Source organism: Andrena cerasifolii, chromosome 3, assembly GCF_050908995.1.
Source record: "Andrena cerasifolii isolate SP2316 chromosome 3, iyAndCera1_principal, whole genome shotgun sequence".
Classification (NCBI taxonomy): Eukaryota; Metazoa; Arthropoda; class Insecta; order Hymenoptera; family Andrenidae; genus Andrena; species Andrena cerasifolii.
Window position 1 is genome coordinate 4,800,269 of NC_135120.1, and position 22,827 is coordinate 4,823,095.

General features: G+C 39.7%; 4 protein-coding genes and 3 long non-coding RNA genes across 7 annotated transcripts in view; 3 read left to right on the top strand and 4 right to left on the bottom strand.

The window, feature by feature from the left end:
• Positions 1-16,163, top strand: part of LOC143367078 (uncharacterized) — a 187,442-nt gene extending 171,279 nt beyond the window's left edge. The window contains exon 5 of the long non-coding RNA XR_013084925.1: positions 16,104-16,163. This is a non-coding gene — a long non-coding RNA (uncharacterized LOC143367078). The remainder of the gene's footprint in view (positions 1-16,103) is intronic.
• Positions 1-16,358, bottom strand: part of LOC143367066 (uncharacterized) — a 391,763-nt gene extending 375,405 nt beyond the window's left edge. The window contains exon 1 of the long non-coding RNA XR_013084889.1: positions 16,165-16,358. This is a non-coding gene — a long non-coding RNA (uncharacterized LOC143367066). The remainder of the gene's footprint in view (positions 1-16,164) is intronic.
• Positions 1,177-14,256, bottom strand: LOC143367219 (uncharacterized). The gene is made up of 7 exons (XM_076808844.1): positions 14,116-14,256; positions 12,868-13,217; positions 12,740-12,787; positions 12,529-12,679; positions 1,870-2,029; positions 1,591-1,795; positions 1,177-1,487 (listed from the first exon to the last, which is right to left on the bottom strand). Exons 1-6 carry the CDS (start codon positions 14,254-14,256, stop codon positions 1,593-1,595), a joined length of 1,053 nt encoding a protein of 350 aa, XP_076664959.1. The 3' UTR covers positions 1,177-1,487; positions 1,591-1,592.
• On the bottom strand, positions 4,458-6,778 carry LOC143367011 (uncharacterized). Its single transcript, XM_076808600.1, is given in 3 exon segments — positions 4,458-4,523; positions 4,585-5,623; positions 5,626-6,778. Coding segments are annotated over 2 exon segments (1,338 nt in total). The 5' UTR covers positions 6,206-6,778; the 3' UTR covers positions 4,458-4,523; positions 4,585-4,865.
• LOC143367075 (uncharacterized) lies at positions 7,428-8,505 on the top strand. Its single transcript, XR_013084905.1, has 2 exons — positions 7,428-8,133; positions 8,195-8,505. It is a non-coding gene; the product is annotated as an uncharacterized LOC143367075 (long non-coding RNA).
• LOC143367220 (uncharacterized) lies at positions 14,178-16,081 on the bottom strand. The gene is made up of 2 exons (XM_076808845.1): positions 16,063-16,081; positions 14,178-15,843 (listed from the first exon to the last, which is right to left on the bottom strand). The coding sequence occupies exons 1-2, from the start codon at positions 16,079-16,081 to the stop codon at positions 14,294-14,296; spliced, it is 1,569 nt and encodes a 522-aa protein (XP_076664960.1). The 3' UTR covers positions 14,178-14,293.
• A 2,787-nt stretch (positions 16,359-19,145) lies between the features above and the next one.
• The window catches only part of LOC143366993 (uncharacterized protein KIAA2013 homolog), a 29,183-nt gene continuing 25,501 nt past the window's right edge, over positions 19,146-22,827 (top strand). Inside the window, exon 1 of the mRNA XM_076808559.1 lies at positions 19,146-19,616. Within this exon, the coding sequence (XP_076664674.1) occupies positions 19,433-19,616 (184 nt within the window). The 5' untranslated portion in view covers positions 19,146-19,432. The remainder of the gene's footprint in view (positions 19,617-22,827) is intronic.

Sequence of the window (22,827 nt, forward strand, 5' to 3'; positions counted from 1 at the left end):
TATCGCTTTTGGCAGAATTGCCTTCTAACTCGTTCATCTCAATGTCAGATTCATTTTCAGTCACTTCTACTGATGCAGAGCTCGCGGAGGCCTTCATATGTCTTCTGTAAGACTTATTTGATACCTTTGTATTACATTTTTTTCTCGGCAACAAAATACCATGGATTTTGTCCACATGTAGTCTTAAATTTGTTGTGTTCCCACAAGTTGTCAAATTTTTTTAACAAGAGCGACACCTTGCAGTAGCATTACTTATTTTTTTCAAAATATTCCCAATACTCACTCCTTGGCGGCATTATAATAATTCTCCTGAAAATTTTTATTTTTCAGTCATCTTATGGAAGAAAATGTTTCAATAGAAGTTTTAGAATTTTTGGACAGATAATAGTGAATTTCGGCATTACAGAGAAGAAGTTTCCAGGCAAAAAAATAGCTTAGTATATTATTCAAATACAGAGAAGCATTCAATTCAACCCAGCATTTAAGTTTTCAATACAAGCTAAAATCATAAGAAAACACTTTATTGGCATGTGAACCAAATTCCAAACCAAACAAAACCAAACCATACCATTCCTAATAATATAATACCAATGACAATAAAGCAATATACTTACATAGTTTGAAGTTTCATATTAAATCTAAATACCCTGATAACCATCTGTCTCCAATCTGACATCAGATTGGGAGCAGGGTCTGGCACGAGAGCGCAGAACCTGACGTCAGAACTGCATCAGTCTGTGCCCGCATTTGGCTGCGTTCTGATGTACAGAGCCTGAGGTGCAGTGCCTGATGTCAGATGGGCAGCAGATCGACAGCAGATTTCGCCGTCTGCTAGGCGCAGCAACAGCGCCATCTGAGGTCCAGAATTAGAAAGCAATTGCCTACGCGTGACGTCACATGGCCGCCCCTACCCGTGACGTCACACGGACGTGGCTGCGCACCAACACATGTGTACCTATAGATGTATCCCCACCCTTTCTACTGCGCGTAGAGAATTTGTAAGCAGTAGTTTTGGAGCAGCTTCTGAGGTTCTGCTCGCAGGTTATGTGACCCGTAGTTTATTAAATGAGTTTTCTATTTATATTTCTAAAGATATGTATTTTGCCTTTAATATTTACAATTACAACATGCACATATATTAACATTTAATATTGCAAACATAAGACAATTTTCTCGAGAACGAAGGGCGATATCAGAAACTTTTATTCTATATTTTCGACTTATGTTTTTACGTAGAATCACCATATCCCCGCTTGTGTTGACTCTGAAAAGAAATACAATATTAGTATAAAATTGAAACGATACTGGGAAAGTACCGATAAATGAGTGTTTTATTAAACGGGCGCTGAAAAGTACCGATTGTTGTTCCTTGTGAACTTCGAGAGGTAGTTCCTGTTGTATTTAATTAAAATGGGCACTGAAAAGTACCGTTTGGTCTCTTCGCCACTCTAAAAGGAGACACGTCTCTACTTTTAATGGGCATATTTCTGAAAAATAAAATATATACCGCGGTTAAGAGTAGTTTTCACGTGACAGTAAATCGTGACTTTTACGGTCATGACACTAAATGTCGTAATTTTTAAAACGAACCTTCAGAGGTCATCTGCTTCTTCTTCGGGCTGCTGGTCGCTCCAAAAATCGCGGCGCCTCTGGAAATCAGTCGAGGCTGCCGTCGCCCGTGCACCACGCTTCCTGCTGCGGACTCTCTCTTTCGCGATCCGAAGTGCTCGCTGCATCGAGACTTGAAAATCTGACCGGAGCGGCTTACCGAAATGCGGGTTCCCAGACCCTGCTTCTGAAAAAGTAATGCACGCAAAGTACGTTAGCATAATTATGTATAAAAACATGAAGATGCTTATTGCTTCGTACCGTAAATCGCCATCGTTATACGGGCATTGTACAACGGTCGTTTTCCTGTTCGGCCGAACCACGTGAAGGATGTTGTCACGTCGTCAATCAGGGCCTCCTTCATACAAAAATCGACCGCGGCCTTCAGGTTGAACCCACCAACGTATTTGAAGTATTGAACCTGAACAAAGTAAATAAATATTGATGTAAGTATTATTATATAAAAGTAAATAAAAGCATAATTTCGTTTTCACTTACAACTTCGGAATACGTTTCGTCATCGACGGTCTCGAAACACTCCACCTCCTCTGTTGACGATAGAGGTATGATGGCTGGTTTTCGTGGTAGACCGTTACGAGTGGGTTGGACACGTTGCAGAACACTCTCCAACAGAGTATTCATTCTTCTGCAAGCAGAACGTATGTAGACGTAACGTATTAATAAACACGATAACATGCGATACTTACGTCAGCTCCATCTCCATGGATCCAATACGATCATGCAGGCTTCTGCGAACATTAACATTTATAAGAAAATGTCCTTACAGTTGTGACGTCCCACTATTTTTCGCGCAGTCGTAATTAGAGTCTTCTCCACAAATTACTCCAAATCTTCGCCAAAATCCCTCGAATTCAAATCTTACCCCTTTTTCCCAACTACCGACCACCTTGACGATGTACCTTAGCGGTCCCCATCTCAAGATGATCTACTACGAAACCCCCTTCCCTCTACGCCCTACGAGGCACGATCTCCTCCCTCACCTTCAAAGTCTAAACAAGTCCCTCGTCCCAAAAACCCCCTTACATCGAGACTACGTCTCACGACCTCCCTACGACCCACCGAGTCAAAGCCACTCTTACCTCGTTCCAACCAAAACATCCAAACCACATTTAACTAGTTTGAGTCCCCCTTCTAGAGCGCCCCTCATAAAAAACCCGGAAATAATATTGCCAAGTCCTTTTCGAATGCCCTTCATAAAAACCCCGGAAGTCTTATTGCGACGCATATTTCGTGCATGAGTCACGGTGCATACCGCGCACACCCCTCATACCTAAACACCGTATAAATACAAGGGCCCCAGAGGCCGTAACCCTCTTCTACGGAAATCTCTTCCATAGAAACAGTCCTAAGAACGTAACAATTTACTAAACGTGCATTAAAATCAGTGCAACCCCACTCGACGAGAGATTCACTATCGACAACCACTGTAAGCGACTACAATTACTTATTTTACTATTGCATATCACCACCATCTATATTGTAACCAGCTCTACCCTTTCATATTTTTTCCTTATTGCTTTTCATATTCTTGTCCATTGCTAATACTTGCATATTTCATGTTCATCTATATATTGCTATTGATTACCATTTATATAAATGTTTTGTGCTAATGCTTAACATCCTACGCATTATTATAATATTACCACATATGCTTTAAACTGAATAAACGTTCTTATTCTAAATAACGCTTCGAATTATTGTAGTGATCCTTCGGTTACGGAATTACCGAATCATAACAAGCTACTGCAACAACTGATCTCGGTTCGCGAACTCCGGGATTTCTTACAGTGTTTACAAGGCTTACTTTCGTATAGGCCTTGTACGACCATACCGTTACCTCTATTACAAAGAAATATAACGCGAGGTTTCTTGTATTAATGCAACGGTAAATCCAATTATCAGGACTTTAAATACCCATGCTTGTGTCTAACGGGTGTCACTCTGGTGCTTGATTACTGCTTTACCTTCCCTGGTTGCTTGTGCCGCGAAGCTGGTTTTCGTGCCAAAACTCCCATCGTTCCTAGTGCCGCGAAACTGGTTTTCGTGCCTAACTCCCATCGTTCCTAGTGCCGCGAAACTGGTTTTCGTGCCTAACGCCCATCGTTCCTAGTGCCGCGAAACTTGTTTTCGTGCCTAACTCCTGCCTCACTTAGTGCCGCGAAGTTGGTTTTCGTGCCTAAACTCCCTCAACTAGCCTTGTGTCGCGAAACTGGTTTTCGTGCCAAGGCTTCCTCCCGATCTACCCCAACTATGTCATTCCCCTAAAAAGGCCTTCACCCGGGACGTGACACAGTAATATTTTTATAGCAAAAAAGAGAAACATGTAAGTTTACCCATTATCATGAGGTTGGGTCGGCGCTGTACTCTGCTGCAACGGCTCACTGTGGATCACAGTGGCGCGTGCAGACGACGTTGTCCCTGGATCTGCGAATGCTTCGAAGACAGGAACATCGGCGGCATACGTATCCTGAAACATATTATCCGAGTTAACAATAGGAACACCGTTTGACGTTGTTGGACCGTCTTCCTGCATGATAATCGACAAATCCTGGATGTCCTGGTTGATGGTTGGTCTCGGCGCGGTCGACGTCCTTCGCCGTTTCGGAGTTTCCTCCTCCGAAGATGTTGTTTGGTAACGTGTGGGTTTGGTAACCACACGTTTCTCTCTTTGGCTCATGTCGGTCTGTAAGTAAAAAAAGTACATGTTACAATACTTAACAAAGGCGTGTTAGCTGTTTTTTACATTTTACATGCAATATTTTATGCACCACCTATTCAAGACGAACCTGTATAACGTCCTACTTAATAAGTGGAGTGTAACTCTACAAAGGCTACAACAGTAGAAAACGTGAAAATGACCCATGCAGAAACATTCGAACCAAACGATAAAATAACTCATCACCAGAGATTAACAAGGATACGTGTAAGTATGGTTTTACTTGTGAAGAGCAGTACAAAAGAAGAAAATGTAAATATTATAGCACGTCACTCACCAGAAAATAGTCGTAACTTACCAAAAACAGGAGACGAAACTGAATAGGGAAAACGATTTTTTTTTTTTTTACATGGTGGAAATCCCTAACGAATATCTCACCCCCGTGGGAGGGGTAAGATTATGTGGGGCTTGCACCCACTAAAACCACCATGGTGACCACCTGACGCGAGAGGCTTACACAAGGGAGAGGGACTGACAACGAGATACTTCTAACGAAAATAAATATTGAAGAATTTGAATACTACGACTTCTCGCTGTGTGTAATAACGGCAACGACATAACTACGGGTTTCTAAGGGAATGGGGTCGCCGTTATTGCCAATAGGCGTACTACCGTAAAAAGGAATTCTATAACATTTAGCGCGAACCTGATTGGGGGAGATGTTTAGAATTTCAGGGCTCAATCTGGCGCATTTATATACACCAAGAGCCGAAGACATTATGCCGAGATCATAAAAATCATCGACCTCTAGAAATTTTTTAATACCTAAACTATAGGAGTTATCGGAGGACATGCTAATATTAAAAATTAAGCAGATGGAACCGTCGACTGAGATGAAACAATTATCGCGAACATTTATGCCCAGAGAAATGCTATTGAACTTTATCTTGTGGTATTGAGAAGAATTGGTGTTGTTACTAAGCGGTCTAGATACGCGAATAGAGGAATCGATATTGCAATGAATATTTGTGCCGTGAAGTTGTCTCTCCCTCATCCTATTGGAATATTGTTGGAGAGGAAGACTTGGCTTTCTAAGAAATTTACTAAATATGGACATGTTATTTTCATAAGGAAAAGCAGAATATGAATCTAAATTACCGAGACGTCTGACATCGTTGGTTAAATGAAGAAGGCCATGGACGTTATAGCTATTAAAAGTTGGGCCATAAAGTTCTTCGATACGAAGAACAAATTTCTGCAAAGCTAACTCTGCGAAACTCAAGTGTTGGATCGAAGGGGATTCTGAAACTAAAACCCGTATGGCCGCGTGTAATAAAAAAAATGCATGTATACGGTTTTCGCCAGTACACGATTCAGTATAACTGGCCCTGTATACAGAAGGAACTGACGAAATTCGGTGGCTTTATATTTAGAGCATTATTCAATAGCTCTGGGACGTCTAGCAAAGTCTGAGGGGCGATATCTGCTAAGACTATTCAATCTCGCAGACAGTAAAGAAATATCTGCGCGGCGCAATTTTGAGAAAGGTGAATAGTCTCCATGCACCCACGCAGACAACAGTTTCTTCACTACGCCCAAACATACAAGATGCATATACTCGAAAGGTACTTGCGAAACCATTCCCATCGGTAGCGATGACAATGGGTATGTACCTTCCTTGTGATGCTTCTGGTCTAACCGTCTAATGTAATCCTCGTAGATTCGAGATGAATGGTTTATCCCATCGAAAGCGTAATGCTTACCGTTCAGGGTACCAGAAACCGTACATTTGGAACAAGGACGGATAGACATATGCCCACGATGATTTAATGCAAATGCTCGAGCTGCTGCGTCAGCAATGAAACATCTCAATCGTACGGGCAACTCAATAGAATGAAAATTTATGCCTCCGTTGGACATGATGGCCCTGACGTGAGCAATAAATTTCTTAAAGAAAATATTGGGGTCGCGTGGTTTTTGAGGACCTTTATAGATGCCTACCACTATCAGCTTTATATGTGGAATATTTGAAATCCTACATTGGACAGGCCAAATATGAATGGAACCTGATTTGTCCAAACTACAATGTACTCTTGGTCGGTACAAAAGAATGCCCGTTTGATTGATCGATTTGAAGTAAAGTAACTTAAATAACTAATAGCGACGTCTTAATCGATTGAAAGTAGTTAACTTATGGATAGTGACTCTTTGGTCGATATAGAAGGAGAATAGAATTATATCATAACATAGGATTTAGGAATTGAATATGTTTAAGTTGAGATTTGTTCTCAATTGTTTCTCCGTTTCATCAGGGGCAGATATTGCCACCTGGAATGATCTCACTCCCACGTTGCTCAGGAGTAATGTTACTAACCTGAGAATAAGAATCAATAACTTTGCTTCAACAAACTAAGGGGCCTACAGAGCGGCTTCCACAGCTGGAACGTCTCGTCAAACTTAGCGACAATGGCTTTGGTTGGAACGCTCGACAGAACCGAGAGGCCCACAAAGCGACTTCCAAAATTGGAGCATTAATTTATGTTGGGATCAGCTATTAGCTTTAAATGATCCTTAAGTATTGAATGCATGGAATAGAATGTCTGGAATAGAATGTATGGAACAGAGTACTCGGTTGGCATCGAGTGAATTCATGGAATAGAATGAATAGATTGAATTTCTCTGGGCTATCGTGCCCGTATTTATACATAGTCTGAGTACTGGGAGCGCACCAATACGAATGGGTTTTGATTATTGCGCATCGGTTGTTCTCCGCTCGCATGATCCACTCTCCAGTCGGTCTACAGAGCGACTGGTCAGTGCGCAGGCGCGCGTGGAATCCTCGGTTCCCCCACTCATCGTTATGCACACATCACTGCTCTCGATCCTTGCTCTCGCCGATCCGCCGATCGACTGAGGATCGGGCATGCGTTTAATTCTCCCACTCCTCATCACTCAATTCTCTCTTTCATCGCACTCGCGTCTCGCGGTACTCTGAGCTAATATTAATATTAACGCTAAACACATCTTATAAAAGTAAGAATAGTAAGAATATAAGTATTATAGTAATTATTATTAATGTTTATTAACGAAAAAGAAAGGGGCAGTTTTGGGGGTTTGTTACAAAGGAGAGATAATATATTATTTCCTTGAACGTGTGTCAAATTGTTGTCTACGAAACAAGACGCTAACCGTTGACGAAATGATGCCTCGGAAGAAGTAACACAGGGCAATGAAAGTGTATCATGGATATTAGAAACACGTGACGTGAAAGTAGAAGGACCGGCGTCTTCTACATTTATATCGCGCCTAGCACTGAATCTATCGGGGATTAAATTAACAGGAGTGGACGAACTACAACCTGCAGATGTGCTAGCAGCATCTTGCACGTTAAAAGTATTATCCGCGACTCTACTGACGGTGTTAACTGCAGCACGGTATCGCAAGCGTAAGTTGCTTCGCACTTCGCGCACAACCCTGCTTCTTTGCCTCCCCGATAGTGCGTGTCCCGATTTCCGCGACGTAGATAATTTGAATTTATTAAATTCCATAATTACTTAGGTTCTGTGGATGTCTCGGGAAGATTTTCGTAAAGCTCTCTCTGGAAATTCCTCGGTACCGCTGTTGATGGCTGTCACCTCAGAATGAACGAGAATTTGAAACAATCGCAAAGTGGGAAGTAGAGCCTCGACCAATCACGAATGTCCGCAAGGCGGCGCAGCCAATCCGAGCGTTCAATTGCAAGCACAAATGGTACCACGTCGAACAAAGGGTACCACGAGGTAACATTTTGGCGGCATAGTTCGCAGAAGCCTGCATGATCGTATTGCATCCATGGAGGTGGAGCTGACGTAAGTATCGCATGTTATCGTGTGTATTAATACGTTACGTCTCCATCCGTTCTGCTTGCAGAAGAATGAATACTCTGTTGGAGACTGTTCTGCAACATGTCCAACCCACCCGTAACGGTCTACCACGAAAACCAGCCATCATTCTTCTATCGTCACCAGAGGAGTTGGAGTGTTTCGAGACCGTCGATGAGGAAACGTGTTCCGAAGTTGTCAGTGAAAACGAAATTATGTTTTTATTTACTTTTATATAATACATACTTACATCAATATTTATTTACTTTGTTTAGGTTCAATACTTCAAATACGTTGGTGGTTCAGCCATCAGGTTCAACCTGATGGCTGCGGTCGATTTTTGTATGAAGGAGGCCCTCATCGACGACGTGGAACGTTCTAGAACGGGTCGTGCCGTTTGTCACAGGAGATTCCACGAATAGAGCGGTTACTCGTGGAATTGTGGGATTGGTTCGGGTGGTGTGAGATAAAGAAATGAATTTCAAGAAACGAGAGTCCTTCTTTACCATAAAATAACAAAAGTAGTTTATTGGAAATAAAGGGTTTGACGCTTTGGTCGGATCTGAACATATATTACGACACGGTGTCGTGGGAATTAGATTATAAATTGATCGAACAATTGATAATTGCGTAATTACGTATCGGTCAGTATTAAAGTAACGAAAAATTACGCTTGGTTGATAAGAAATTGTATTAGACGCTTCGGTCGGTATTAAAGTAATGAAAATTACGCTTGGTTGATAAGAAATAGAATTTTACCCTTCGGTCGGTAGGGCTGAACGCAAAGATTCGTTTTTAGACGATTTCGGTATATAATGGTTAATTAGTTAAATAGTACGATGCTAGATCGCTAATTGAACAAGAGTCTCGACGCTAAGTCGGTAATATAAATACAGGGTGTCCCACTAAGGAGTGGACAGCGCGATATCTCTTAAAGTATTGTCGATAAAAATATAAAAAAAAATAGGGAATTGCATGGTTCGAGGGGGCCCATTTATTAGCGCGAACGAATTTTGTTTCCGATTATTATTTTAAAAGATACGATGGTCAAGTTCAGTTTTTCAAATGGAACTATTTTTTTTGAAGACCTGAGTTGATAGTGCGTTCCAAGACAAATTCAATAAGCTTTAATGTATACACTTTATTTCCACTGGTTTTTAAGATATTGCGCTTGCAAATTTACTGATTTTCACTGCAAGAAACCCCTCTGGAATGGCAAAAACCGGGGGCGGTCTTACTGGCTCCACGGGTGGCACTGCCTGTTGAAATGGATACTTACCTGCCAAAGGTCTACGCCAGAAATGGCAGGCCCAAAGGCTGGACAATTCTTTTCCGTCAGAAATGCTACTTAGGTAGGTACATCTGCGGTATCAAGAAGCGCATCGTTACTTTTATTTCGCACTTGCTTCTACGCTCGGATGGCCGGTTCTTTTGGGAGGGATGCAAGTTGGATTGGTTAGGTTAGGAGGAGTGAAAGTTGCTAGACTAAATTTCAACCATAGGGAGCAGATTGTATCCCTCCGAAAAGAACCGGCCATCCGAGCGTAGAAGCAAGTGCGAAATAAAAGTAACGATGCGCTTCTCGATACCGCAGATGTACCTACCTAAGTAGCATTTCTGACGGAAAAGAATTGTCCAGCCTTTGGGCCTGCCATTTCTGGCGTAGACCTTTGGCAGGTAAGTATCCATTTCAACAGGCAGTGCCACCCGTGGGGCCGGTAAGACCGCCCCCGGTTTTTGCCATTCCAGAGGGGTTTCTTGCAGTGAAAATCAGTAAATTTGCAGGCGCAATATCTTAAAAACCAGTGGAAATAAAGTGTATACATTAAAGCTTATTGAATTTGTCTTGGAACGCACTATCAACTCAGGTGTTCAAAAAAAATAGTTCCATTTGAAAAACCGAACTTGACCATCGTATCTTTTAAAATAATAATCGAAAACAAAATTCGTTCGCGCTAATAAATGGGCCCCCTCGAACCATGCAATTCCCTATTTTTTTATATTTTTATCGACAATACTTTAAGAGATATCGCGCTGTCCACTCCTTAGTGGGACACCCTGTATATATAAATAAATAAATAATGTTATGTTAAACGATTTTATCAAAAAGGCACTATCAACTAAAAAATAATTCTATTCTTGCCCTGATAACCATCTGTCTCCAGTCTGACATCAGATTGGTAGCAGGGTCTGGCTCTGGCAGCGCAGAGTCTGACGTCAGAACCGTAGCATACGGCAGAATCTGCTACGGATCTGTTGTCTATCTGACATCAGGCTCTGCACCTCAGACCGCAGCCATCTGCGGACACAGACGACTACTGTTTTGATGTCAGATTCTGCTGCCCAGATCTAGCTATCAGGGTGTACTACAATTTCGATGGTGTTTTTTAACTTTAAATAAAAACGTGGAGCAGGATATTTCATAACAGAATGTGAATCAATTTAGTACAGCATCAAGTGTCGAAATGAATTTGTTGCGAGATATCCTACCTCACTTCTTTACAAATATTCCCCAGACTTCTTTACAAAATATCTTTTATTGCTATATACAATTTAACAGTTTGCTTAAACCCTACAGTGCTAACAAGGGGACACCACGGATGTGGATATCGCTTTTGGAACGACAGTATATGGGGGTCGTAGTACTCATGTAGTATGAAAATACCATTTCGGCTTTTTGTCGAATAGGCCTTCGTTTTCAAGATATTGTAATTTAAAGTTTTTAACGTACGTAATAATCTAGATATATACTAAAATAACCTACACCCAAAGAGGTTCCGCGGACACAACGGTAGCGCGTCAGATTGTCACGAGGGCGAGAGGCGGGGTCAAGTCCCCCTCATACTCCCTTTTTTTCTTTTTTTTAAACAATTTTTCTCGCAAAATATATTTTTTGGATATACGTATTATATAGTACGTCACATGTACTCTACGCAAATTTTAAGGTTAAAAATGCATTTATAATCCCTGATAACCAGATCAGGCAGCAGGATCTGCCGGCAGCTGCGATGCAGCCTACGTCCGCATTCAGCTACGGTTCTGCCGGCAGGGTCTGCTTGTCAGGGTCTGCCGGCAGATCGACGGCAGATCGACGGCAGGTCCTACTGCTCGCCTGACACATCCACAGCGCCATCTGAAGGCCACAATTGCCAAAGAATTCCCTACGCGTGACGTCACATGGACCTACGCACGACGTCACATGGACCTACGCACCAACACAAATGTATCGTTATTGCTGTAGGTGTATCCCTATTCCCTCCCTTTCTATTACGCGTGGAGAATTGATAGACAGGAGAAATGGAGCAGTGGATTCTGCTCACATAACCTGCGAGCAGATTCTACAGTTTATTAAATAAGTTTTCTATTTATTTGTAAAAGTATATATTTTGTCTTTAAGAACATACAGTGATTACAATTACAGAATAATATAAGTGGCACATATAAATCGGAAGAGAAACTTTCAATATCTACATTTAGAAGTGGTGATTCTAGATGCAAACATAAGTCAATTTTGTCTGGAACGAAGGGCAATATCAGAAACTTTTATTCTATATATTTGACTTATTTTTTTGCGTAGAATCACCATTTCTTCTTCGCTTGTGTTAACTCTGAAAACAAATTACAATATTAGCTTAAAATTGAAATGATACTGGGAAAGTACCGATCAATGAGTATTTTATTAAACGGGCGCTGAAAAGTGCCGATTGTTGTTCATTGTGAACGTCGAGAGATAGTTTCCGTTGTAATAAATTAAAATGGGCACTGAAAAGTACCGTTTGGTCTCTTCGCCACTGTAAAAGGAGACACATCTCTACTTTTAATGGGCACGTGAAAACGGACCTTCAGAGGTCGTCATCAGCTTCGTCGGGCTGCTGGTCGCTCCAGAAACTGCGGGGCACTCGAGGTTCCTGGGATGGCGATGCTGGCTTCGTGCGCGGACCACGCTTCCTACAGCGTATCCTCTCCTTTGCCGCCTTCAGTTCCGCTTGCATCCGCAATTGGAAGTCCGATCGGGTTGGCTTCTGGAACTTGGGATTCTGAGCCACACCGTCTGAAAAAGAAATGTATGCAAAGTACGTTAGCATCAATGGAACATACAGTAATAGTAACAATAATTCTACGTAAAAAGATGAAAAATGCTTATTGTTTCGTACCAAAAATCGCCCTCGCGATGCGGGTGTCATATAAGGATCTGAGTCCTTCGCGGCCAAACCAAGTGAACGACGACGTTAAGTCGTTCGGCAGTGCTTCCTTGAAGCAGCACTTGACCGCTCAAGAAATACCGCTTTTCGAAATACTTTACCTAAACAAAGCGAGTAAAGATTGATGTAAGTATATATTATATATAAAAGTAAATAAAAGAATAATTTCGTTTTCACTTACAACTTTGGAATAAGTGTCGTCATCGATGTCCTCAAAACAGTCCACCTCCTGCACTGAGGACAAAGGGAGGACTGCTGGTTTCATCGGTTGACCGGTATTATGGGTGGCCTGGACAGATTTCTGAATACTCAGCAAGAGAGTATTCATTCTTCTGCAAACAGAACGGATGGAGACGTAACGTATTAATAAACACGATACACGCGATACTTACATTAGCTCCGCCTCGATCCGATTGCGCTCCGTGAGATCTTCCATGCTCCTGCGAACATTAACATTTATAAGAAAATGTCCTTACAGTAATATTTTTATAGCAAAAAAAAAAGAAACATGTACATTTACCCATTATCAGGAGGTTGGGTTGACGCTGTATTGTGCCGCAACGGCTCACTGTGGATCACAGTGGCGCGTGCAGACGACGTTGTCCCTGGATCTGCGAATGCTTCGAAGACAGGAACATTGGCGGCATACGTATCCTGAAACATATTATCCGAGTTAACAGTAGGAACACCGTTTGACGTTGTTGGACCGTCTTCCTGCATGATAATCGACAAATCCTGGATGTCCTGGTTGATGGTTGGTCTCGGCGCGGTCGACGTCCTTCGCCGTTTCGGAGTTTCCTTCTCCGAAGATGTTGTTTGGTAACGTATGGGTTTGGTAACCACACGTTTCTCTCTTTGGCTCATGTCGGTCTGTAAGTAAAAAAAGTACATGTTACAATACTTAACAAAGGCGTGTTAGCTGCTTTTTACATTTTACATGCAATATTTTATGCACCACCTATTCAAGACGAACCTGTATAACGTGCTACTCAATAAGTGGAGTGCAACTCAACAAAGGCTACAACAGTAGAAAACGTGAAAATGACCCATGCAAAAACATTCGAACCAAACAATAAAATAACTCATCACCAGAGATTAACAAGGATACGTGTAAGTATGGTTTTACTTGTGAAGAGCAGTACAAAAGAAGAAAATGTAAATATTATAGCACGTCACTCACCAGAAAATAGTCGTAACTTACCAAAAACAGGAGACGAAACTGAATAGGGAAAACGATTTTTTTTTTTTTTTTTTTTTTTTTTACATGGTGGAAATCCCTAACGAATATCTCACCCCCGTGGGAGGGGTAAGATTATGTGGGGCTTGCACCCACTAAAACCACCATGGTGACCACCTGACGCGAGAGGCTTACACAAGGGAGAGGGACTGACAACGAGATACTTCTAACGAAAATAAATATTGAAGAATTTGAATACTACGACTTCTCGCTGTGTGTAATAACGGCAACGACATAACTACGGGTTTCTAAGGGAATGGGGTCGCCGTTATTGCCAATAGGCGTACTACCGTAAAAAGGAATTCTATAACATTTAGCGCGAACCTGATTGGGGGAGATGTTTAGAATTTCAGGGCTCAATCTGGCGCATTTATATACACCAAGAACGGAAGACTTTATGCCGACATCATAAAAATCATCGACCTCTAGAAATTTTTTAATACCTAAATGATAGGAGTTATCGGAGTTCATGCTAATATTGAAAATTAAGCAGATCGAGCCGTCGACTGAGATGCAACAATTATCGCGTACATTGATGCCCAGAGATATGTTATTGAACTCTATCTTGTGGTACTGAGAACAATTGGGGTCGTTACTAAGTGGTCTAGATACGTGAATAGAAAAATCAACATTATAATGAATGTTTGTGCCATGAAATTGTATCTCCCTCATCCTATTGGAAAATTGTTGGAGAGGAAAACTTGGCTTTTTAAAAATACTTTTTAAAAATGGACATGTTGTTTTCATATGGAAAAGCAGAACATGAATCTAAATTACCAAGACATCTAACATCGTTGGTTAGGTGAAGAAGACCATGGACGTTAAAACTATTAAAAGTTGGGCCATAAAGTTCTTCGTTACGAAGAACAAATTTCTCCAGAGCTGACTCTGCGAATCTCAAGTGTTGGCTCGATGGAGATTCTGAAACTAAAACCCGTATGGCTGCATGTAAGAATAAGAAATGCTTGTATACAGTTTCCTCCAGTACACCATTCAGTATAACTGGCCCTGTATACAGAAGGAACTGACGAAATTCGGTCGCTTTATATTTAGAGCATAGTTCAATAGCTCTGGGACGTCTCGCAAAGTCTGAGGGGCAATATCTGTTAAGACTCTTCAGTCTCGTAGACAGTATAGAAATGTGTCGGCGGCGCAATTTTGAGAAAGGGGAATATTCTCCATGTACCCACGCAGACAACAGTTTTTTTACTACGCCCAAACATACAAGATGCATGAACTCGAATGGAACTTGCGAAACCATTCCTATCTGTAGCAACGACAATGGGCTTGTACCTAGCTTGTGATGTTTCTGTGATGTTTCTTGTGATGTTTCTAACTGCCTAATGTAATCCTCATCGGTTCGAGGAAAATGATGTATCCCATTGAAAGCGTAATGCCTACCGTTCAGGGTACCAGAAACCGTACATTTGGAACAAGGACGGATAGACATATACCCACGATGATTTAATGCAAATGCTCGAGCTGCTGCGTCAGCAATGAAACATCTCAATCGTACGGGCAACTCAGTAGAATGAAAATTTATGCCTCCGTTGGACATGATCGCCCTGACGTCTGCAATAAATTTCTCAAAGAAAATATTGGGGTCGTGTGGTTTTTGGGGGCCTTTATAGATGCCTACCACTATCGGCTTTATCTGAGGAATATTTGAAATCCTACATTGAACGGGCCAGATATGAATGGAACTTGATTTGTCCAAACTACATCCATCGGTATGAAAATCTAATTCTAACTGTCTAACAAATGATACCGACAAAGTGTTAGGGAGACTTTTAATAATTTCTGCTTCTAGATCAAAATGAATGTATTCTCCTGGTGGCACGACGAATGTGGCAGCAGGATTACGTGGCGTACATACAAGTGTTCTAACATCCTGAGGCAACTGGGAGAAACAGGAATGTGTTCGAAGGAGAGATAATATATTATCTCCTTGAACGTGTGTCAAATTGTTGTCTACGAAACAAGACGCTAACCGTTGGCGAAAAGATGGCTCGGAGGAAGTAGCACAGGACAATAAAACGGTATCGCGGAGATTAGAAACGTGTGACGTGGAAGTAGAAGGACCGGCGTCTTCTACATTTATATCGCGCCTATCACTGAATCTATCGGGGATTAAATTAACAGGAGCGGACGAACTACAACCTGCAGATGTGCCAGCAGCATCTTGCACGGTAGAAGAATTATCCCCTACTCTACGAACGGTATCGCACGCGTAAGTTGCTTCGCACTTCGCGCATAACCCTACGTTTTTGTCTCGCCGATAGTGCGTGTCCCGATTTCCGCGACGCAGACAATTTGAATTTATTCAATTCCATAATTACTTACGTCTTGTGGATGTCTCGGGATGATTTTCGTGGTTTTTCAACGTTCTAAAAATTCTTTGGATCTGCCGTCGATGACTGCCACCTCAGAATGAACGAGAATTCGAAACAAACGCGAACTGGGAAGTAGAGTCCCGACCAATCACGAATGACCGCATGGCCTAGTTTTCTGTCTTGCAGATAATGCGAATCTTGATTTCCGCGACGTAGATAATTCGAAAGTATTCAATTCCATAATTACGTTTGTCTTCTGGATACGACGAGATGCTTTGTCTGGATATTGATGGATGAAATTACTTGGAATATTCTTCGATTTTGCCGGCACTGACTGCCACCGCCAGTGACTGCCACCTCAGACCTCGAAAACTGGAAGTGGCACCCGTTACCCGTTGTGCTTGAAGACGTACGCTCAAAGAATATTCTAAGTAATCTCATCCATCAATATCCAAACAAATCATCTCGGCGTATCCAGAAGGCAAACGTAATTATGGAATTGAATAATTTCTAATTATCTACGTCGTGGACATCGAGATTCGCATTATCTGCAAGACAGAAAAGTAGGGTTATGCGCGAAGTGCGAATGTTCAACGTCTTGTTTAGTAGATAATAATTTAAGACATATTTTCTTATAAATTTTAATGTTCGCAGGAGCATGCATGATCGCCTAGATTGTGTACTGTGTGGAGATGGAGCTGAAGTAAGTATCGCATGTATTCTGTTTATTCATACGTTACGTTTAATTTTATACTAATATTGTATTTGTTTTCAGCGCTAACACAACGCGGAACATGATGATTCTACACAAAAAAGAAGTCGAAAATACTGAATGAAATTTCCTGATATCGCCCCTACTAGGTACCAGTGGTTACGGTACGTGGATTTGTAAATGTAAATGTTGAAAGTCCCTCTTTGGATTTAAATGCGCTTATATTATTTTGTAACAATTGTAATCACTGATCCTGTATATTATTAAAGAAAGAATAAATACTTTTTGAAATAAGTAGAATTAATTATTTAATAAACTGTAGAATCTGCTTGTTGGTCATGTGGGGTAGGGATGCACGTTGGTCCATGTGACGTCACGCGTAGGAAATTCTTTGGCAATTGTGGCCTTGAGATGGCGCTGTTGGATGTGTCAGGCGAGCAGCAGGATCTGCCGTCGATCTGCCGGCAGACCCTGACAAGCAGACCCTGCCGGCAGAACCGTAGCTGAATGCGGACGTAGGCTGCATCGCAGCTACCGGCACATCCTGCGCTCTCCTGGCAGACCCTGCTGTCAATCTGCCGGCAGACTGCAGGCAGATGGCTATCAGGGGATATATATAAATTCCGTGCGCCACCACAGTCAACAGCCGCGTACCTATAATGCGCTATTTAGCAGTTTTAGCACTCGCCTTGACAGTTGGTGCCGCGCGGAATTTATATATATCACCATATCTTCTACAATTATTTATGAATCAGTGTGAAAATTGGTGAAAATCTTTTTTACATATTAATGAAAAACTTTATCGCTGCAAGTTATATGTACCTCAAAATTACCTCGATACTTTTTAACGGCGAACATTGAAAAACATGAGTTATGTCCAGTATTACTTTTTAATTAAATATTATTACATTTTTTAACATAATGGTTTTGTGCATACATTTTACGGATTCGCTAGAGTTTTCTCAAGTTATGTTTTAAGTCTCATAAGGACCCCTTAATATTTACTCAAGTTATCGCAATTTATGTTATAAGAAATAATGATTTTGGACGATGAAAAATTTTTCTTTATAATTTTTAGCTCGAATAGTAATGATTAGATAAACAAACTGTAAACAGAAAAAATATGTCCTGACAAGCTTTACAACACTATATTTTTTTAAAATTCAGTTTAACAACATTTAATTTTCCAATCTTTCTTAGCGTTTGGACAATAATTTTTCCCATTTTCGAGCGCTAATCCCCTTATTGCATCCGAACCTTCAATTGCACATTGATTATACAAAATATTAAATCCTTCTACGTATAAATAAAAAATATTGATTCGCAAATTAGTATTGTTTCATTGACATGTTTCCTAACTTCACTACCCAGCCTCTCTATCTTTCATTATTGCTATCCTCCTTTACGCTCAGCGAGGCTCTGACGCTAGAGGCAGCTCTCGTGCCGTGTTCCTTCAAGACTTCTAGATAGAAAGAGATGTGGCAACAGCGCGGTAGGGACAGAGAGAACAGAAGATATGGCAATTATGCGTAAAAAATTCGTCTACACAAAGTACCTGGAGATGTCACCCCTGTATAACTTCTTTGTGGGGTTTCGTGTTTGTGTTGTGGTATGCCTGTTTGCGCGCGACTTTATAATTTATCGAATGAATGAAGAATGAATGAAGTGAGTTATAAATGTTTATAATTAATTGTTTTTCTCTTTATTAGTTGCTAAGGTTTTTGTTACATTTTCTGTATAAATTCATTAAATATTCTTTTCCCCGACCTAACGGACGTTTTCCTTAATTCCTCGATTATTCACGTTGTCTATCTAATCGGATATCCCCCACATCTTTTTATCGATCGCAGTAGTTTCATTAGGGTCCATCTGTTTACAAGGGACGCTTCGATCGATTTGGACCATAATAAAAATCAGACGGCAGCCTTAACTCTTTAAAGTTTGAACTTCGCGCTTTAAGAGCTTCCGCTAAACGCCGCTAGGGCGAGGATCGCAACAGGCAACAAGAAATAGGAAACAGATCCCTCTCGCGTTCACCAGGCAGCCGCGTATCTATCGGTATTATCATTTCTGTGCAGAATAAACCTGTTGTAATACCGACCTGCCAAATCAGCCAGGTCACATACAGCTATTGGCATGGCGAGAGCACGTACGAGAAATTTAACAGTGAAACCTTCAAGCAATAACAATGCGCGCTACGTATTTATAGGTTTTAGCAATTTGCTTCCTTTCTCGTCTTCCGTTTCGACTCCACCTAAAAACCTTCCAGATGTGCGTGCCGTTGGCTTCAAATCCGCATACAGTACTTATATCTTCCCAGTACAAAAGGATTTTGAATTACGCTCTACATCAAACGTCGATAACCCAATGTCTTACCGCTAACTTCATGTAATACACACGCATTCACACCAGCGAAGATCGCTACACGCAATATGCATCGCTACTACATATAGTTGCGATATAACATTTGGCATCCACGGAAAGTTATATGTGTGTGTAACGTCTAACTATTGCGTGTGGTTCAGTACGAGTGACAGCTGAACTGTATAAGACTAATGTTTAATTTAGCATTTTGTTGGTGAAGAAGTAAAATATTTCTTAGTTTATAATCTTAATAAATGACTACAAAATTTATTGGTGCTTATGAAAAAATAAGTTGCACTTGTCTCAAAGTACGATTATTTTTTGTGAGATCAAAGTTGCGGTAAAGATAAAAAGGTTATGTTACCGTACAGTCATATAAAATCAAAGGAACACCAAAAAAGACGTGCAAAGACTAAAGTGTCTGAATCGGCTAGTAATTATGATTCGATCTGGAAGTATGCTCGATAGCCGTGAAATTGGAAAACGAATACGTCGGTTAGTTGATGGAAATTATTCGTTTCGCAAGATCCTTATATTAGTAATCATTTGCGGTGGAATACTCCTTTATTTTGGTCCACCTTTTGCACAATGGGTATTTTCTTCCACTGGTGAAACAATAGAAGGTAACAGAAATAAATTGAAATAAAAAAATTTTCTTTCAAATTTGTACAATGACCTTCATACATTCTTTACCTTGTTAGCATGAAAACTTGTTTATTTCATCAAGCTATTATATGAAAATGTTCATCCAAACATATGTGTTCAGGGTTGCCAGATCAGGCCTGGTCTTTTGCCGAATATTTTAATTTCGTTCAGGATTGCAGGGGGGGGGGAGAAGTGTGAGAAAAAAGGGCCAATAAGAAAACAGACATATAAAATTCATTGTAATAATGACTTCTTATGAAGGAGTAATAATAATAATAAAAGTATTTTGAATATTAGAATTTGTTACAGATTTTAATAGTTTTTTAATTTTTTTATGGCATGCTACACCAGTGCAAGTGCGTGCCTGCCGAATTCACTAATGTTCTCTATTCTGCCGGTGATTTTTATTGTGCCTGTCTGAGGCCGGAGACAACGGTTCAAAACCTGATACTCCGGCTGAATGCCGAAGATCTGGCAACCCTGTATGTATTCAAGCTCCTAATAGAATATTTTGACAATACCATGTATAAAACATTTGTTACAAATGCTACTATGCAACAAATGTTAGGAATGGTAATTAATGCAATAAAATTCTGTTAGTTTGGTTTTCTGTTGCTTAGAAGAAATCGTAGGCCTCAGTTCTTCAAATCGATAATGTAATCATTCTTATATTATACTAGCTTTAATACTCGGCTTCATCCGAAATTTAAATTTGATTAAAAAAATAATTTTTTTTTTAGTTTTTTCTGTGAAAATAGTCACATTCATCTGGATTAGAAAAGCATAATTAGCAAAGGCACATTTCGTGATCCCAGAGTTTATTGTTCGAAAGTTTTTAGGCAACAGACTAACACACAAACATATTAGAAGCTTTCTGCTTTATATTCTTATATTATATTTTATTTGAAGTAGTACTACCAGTAACACTTTCATTGCCACCCGCGTCTATCTGACCCATTCAGCAATGTTTGACATATGCAGACAACTTTGATCGGAGCCACATCAGCCACAGCTTATATTACTGTCTTTGCCAATTAATATTACTACATGGCACATATGGTGATTGTAGGTATATTTTGTCGTCATGTTAGACGATTGTGTTTGCTGCTTAGTTTGTTGAAATAATTTGTAGTCTGATGCTTTGTATTTTGACACCGATAGGAGTCGTTTCTCTTTTCTCTTTTTCCGGATTTTGTCACTCTCCAATTGCAATAATATTATTGTTATGATACTTTACTGGTCTTATTAGATCATAATTATGCATAGGTGAAACTTGGCTTCTGGGAAGGGTGAATCCTAACCATGGTGGCAACGAAAGTGTTAATATTCATTATATAAAATTTCAATATTTATGTAGCTCATCGTATTGAACACGTATATTGTATAACGTGGCTTTGTAATGCGTCGAAACATTCGTACAATATTTTGCATAAAAAGTCAGTCTGTGTGATCATAAAACTCTATGGATTAATGTATAGAACTTTCAAAATGGAGTATAATCGTAAGAGGTGTCGAATATTTATTTAGTAATAATGTCATTATCATGAGAATGTGGATAGTACCACGCCACTAAATAAAAGCATATCGATGTGGCTCAATTCCATTGCTTCTACTTTAGTAAATCACACGTTATGAGTAAAAGACACTAACCAGACTTGAAATTTATCACCAATATTCATAAACATATCAGGTAAATTATTGTTCAAACATACACTTCATACACATTGTTGAACGCATCTTGAAATGCATAATAAAGTGGAAATAATAAAAATATATAGTTCTATTAAAGGGTTATACTTAGTCTAGTCAGGCGGCCGAAAAAAGGCGAATATTTTTTTAATTTTTTTGAAGAAGCGGAAGCGTATATTTTTACATAACTTTTTGCGCTTAAAAGAGCAACATTTAAAGAACATTTGGTAATTTTTTCGTAGAAAAATTTTTACGTTTATAATAAAGTAACAATCGACATCCAAGAAACATTTTTAAACATTTGGTTTTGCGCTGAGCACTGCCATTCGGAACCAGATTATCTAAAATCAAAAAACAAAAAAGATTTCGTTAGTATATTAATGTATCCTCAGGTTGACGGAAAGAATTTTCCGAAATATTAATTTAAAACAAAATGGCGGCTATTTAAAGTTGAAATCCTGATTTTTTCGTGCAAAAATCACGTGAAAAAAATCAGGATTTCAACTTTAAATAGCCGCCATTTTTTTTGACGGGGAGAATTTTCCGACATATTAATTTAAAACAAAATGGCGGCTATTTAAAGTTGAAAATCTGATTTTTTCGCGTGATTTTTGCACGAAAAAATCAGGATTCCAACTTTAAATAAGCGCCATTTTGTTTTAAATTAATATGTCGGAAAATTCTCTACGTCAACCTGAGGATACATTAATATACTAACGAAATCTTTTTTTTTTATTTTAGATAATCTGGTTCCGAATGGCAGTGCTCACCGCAAATCCAAATCTTTAAAAATGCTTCTTGGATGTTGGTTGTTACTTTATTATAAACGTAAATATTTTTCTACGAAAAAATTACCAAATGTTCTTTAAATGTTGCTCTTTTAAGCGCAAGAAGTTTTGTAAAAATCTACGCTTCCGCTTCTTCAATAAAAATTCACAAATATTCGCCTTTTTTCGGCCGCCTGACTAGGTACAACCCTTAAGAAAAATTACATTGATATTGAAATCTCTCTAAATAACAGCTTAAACGCAGATCCTACTATTCTATTAAGTTTCCTCCATCAAATCAAACAACTTTCATATAAAACATTTTTTCACGTTTTCAATAGTTAGAAAAATAATAGTACACATACGAGCAAACAGTATATATAGTTGAATGTTTATGCTAGTAAAATAACTACTTTTTAAATTATATGTGAATGAAAATTTTACTATTAATAGTTCTTTAACACTATGAACAAAATTATGATTCCAGTTGAAACACAAAGGTTAGTTGATTTTATTTAGTAGAACTTATTCTTATATTTGATAGAAATATGTAAGTTGGATAAAGTAACCATTAGCACAAGCACCTTTATTGTGATAAGAATATACAGAGGAATAATATATTAGTATTAAACATGTTCTTTTGTATTTCCTGAACGACAAAAGCAGTGTGTCCTTTCAGAATACTTAATAATGTACTATAATAAAACAATGCAGGAAACACAAAGTCCTAGTG

What these genes read in the sequence shown, in the direction of transcription:
- LOC143367219 (XM_076808844.1), bottom strand. Translation starts at nt 14,256, where the DNA reads ATGAGGGAGATACAATTTCATGGCACAAACATTCATTATAATGTTGAT. An exon ending in ACCCAACCTCCTGATAATGG is followed by an intron (nt 12,788 to 12,867) that starts GTAAATGTACAT and finishes TAATGTTCGCAG; the next exon opens with GAGCATGGAAGATCTCACGG. An exon ending in ACGACACTTATTCCAAAGTT is followed by an intron (nt 2,030 to 12,528) that starts GTAAGTGAAAAC and finishes TACTTTGTTCAG; the next exon opens with GTTCAATACTTCAAATACGT.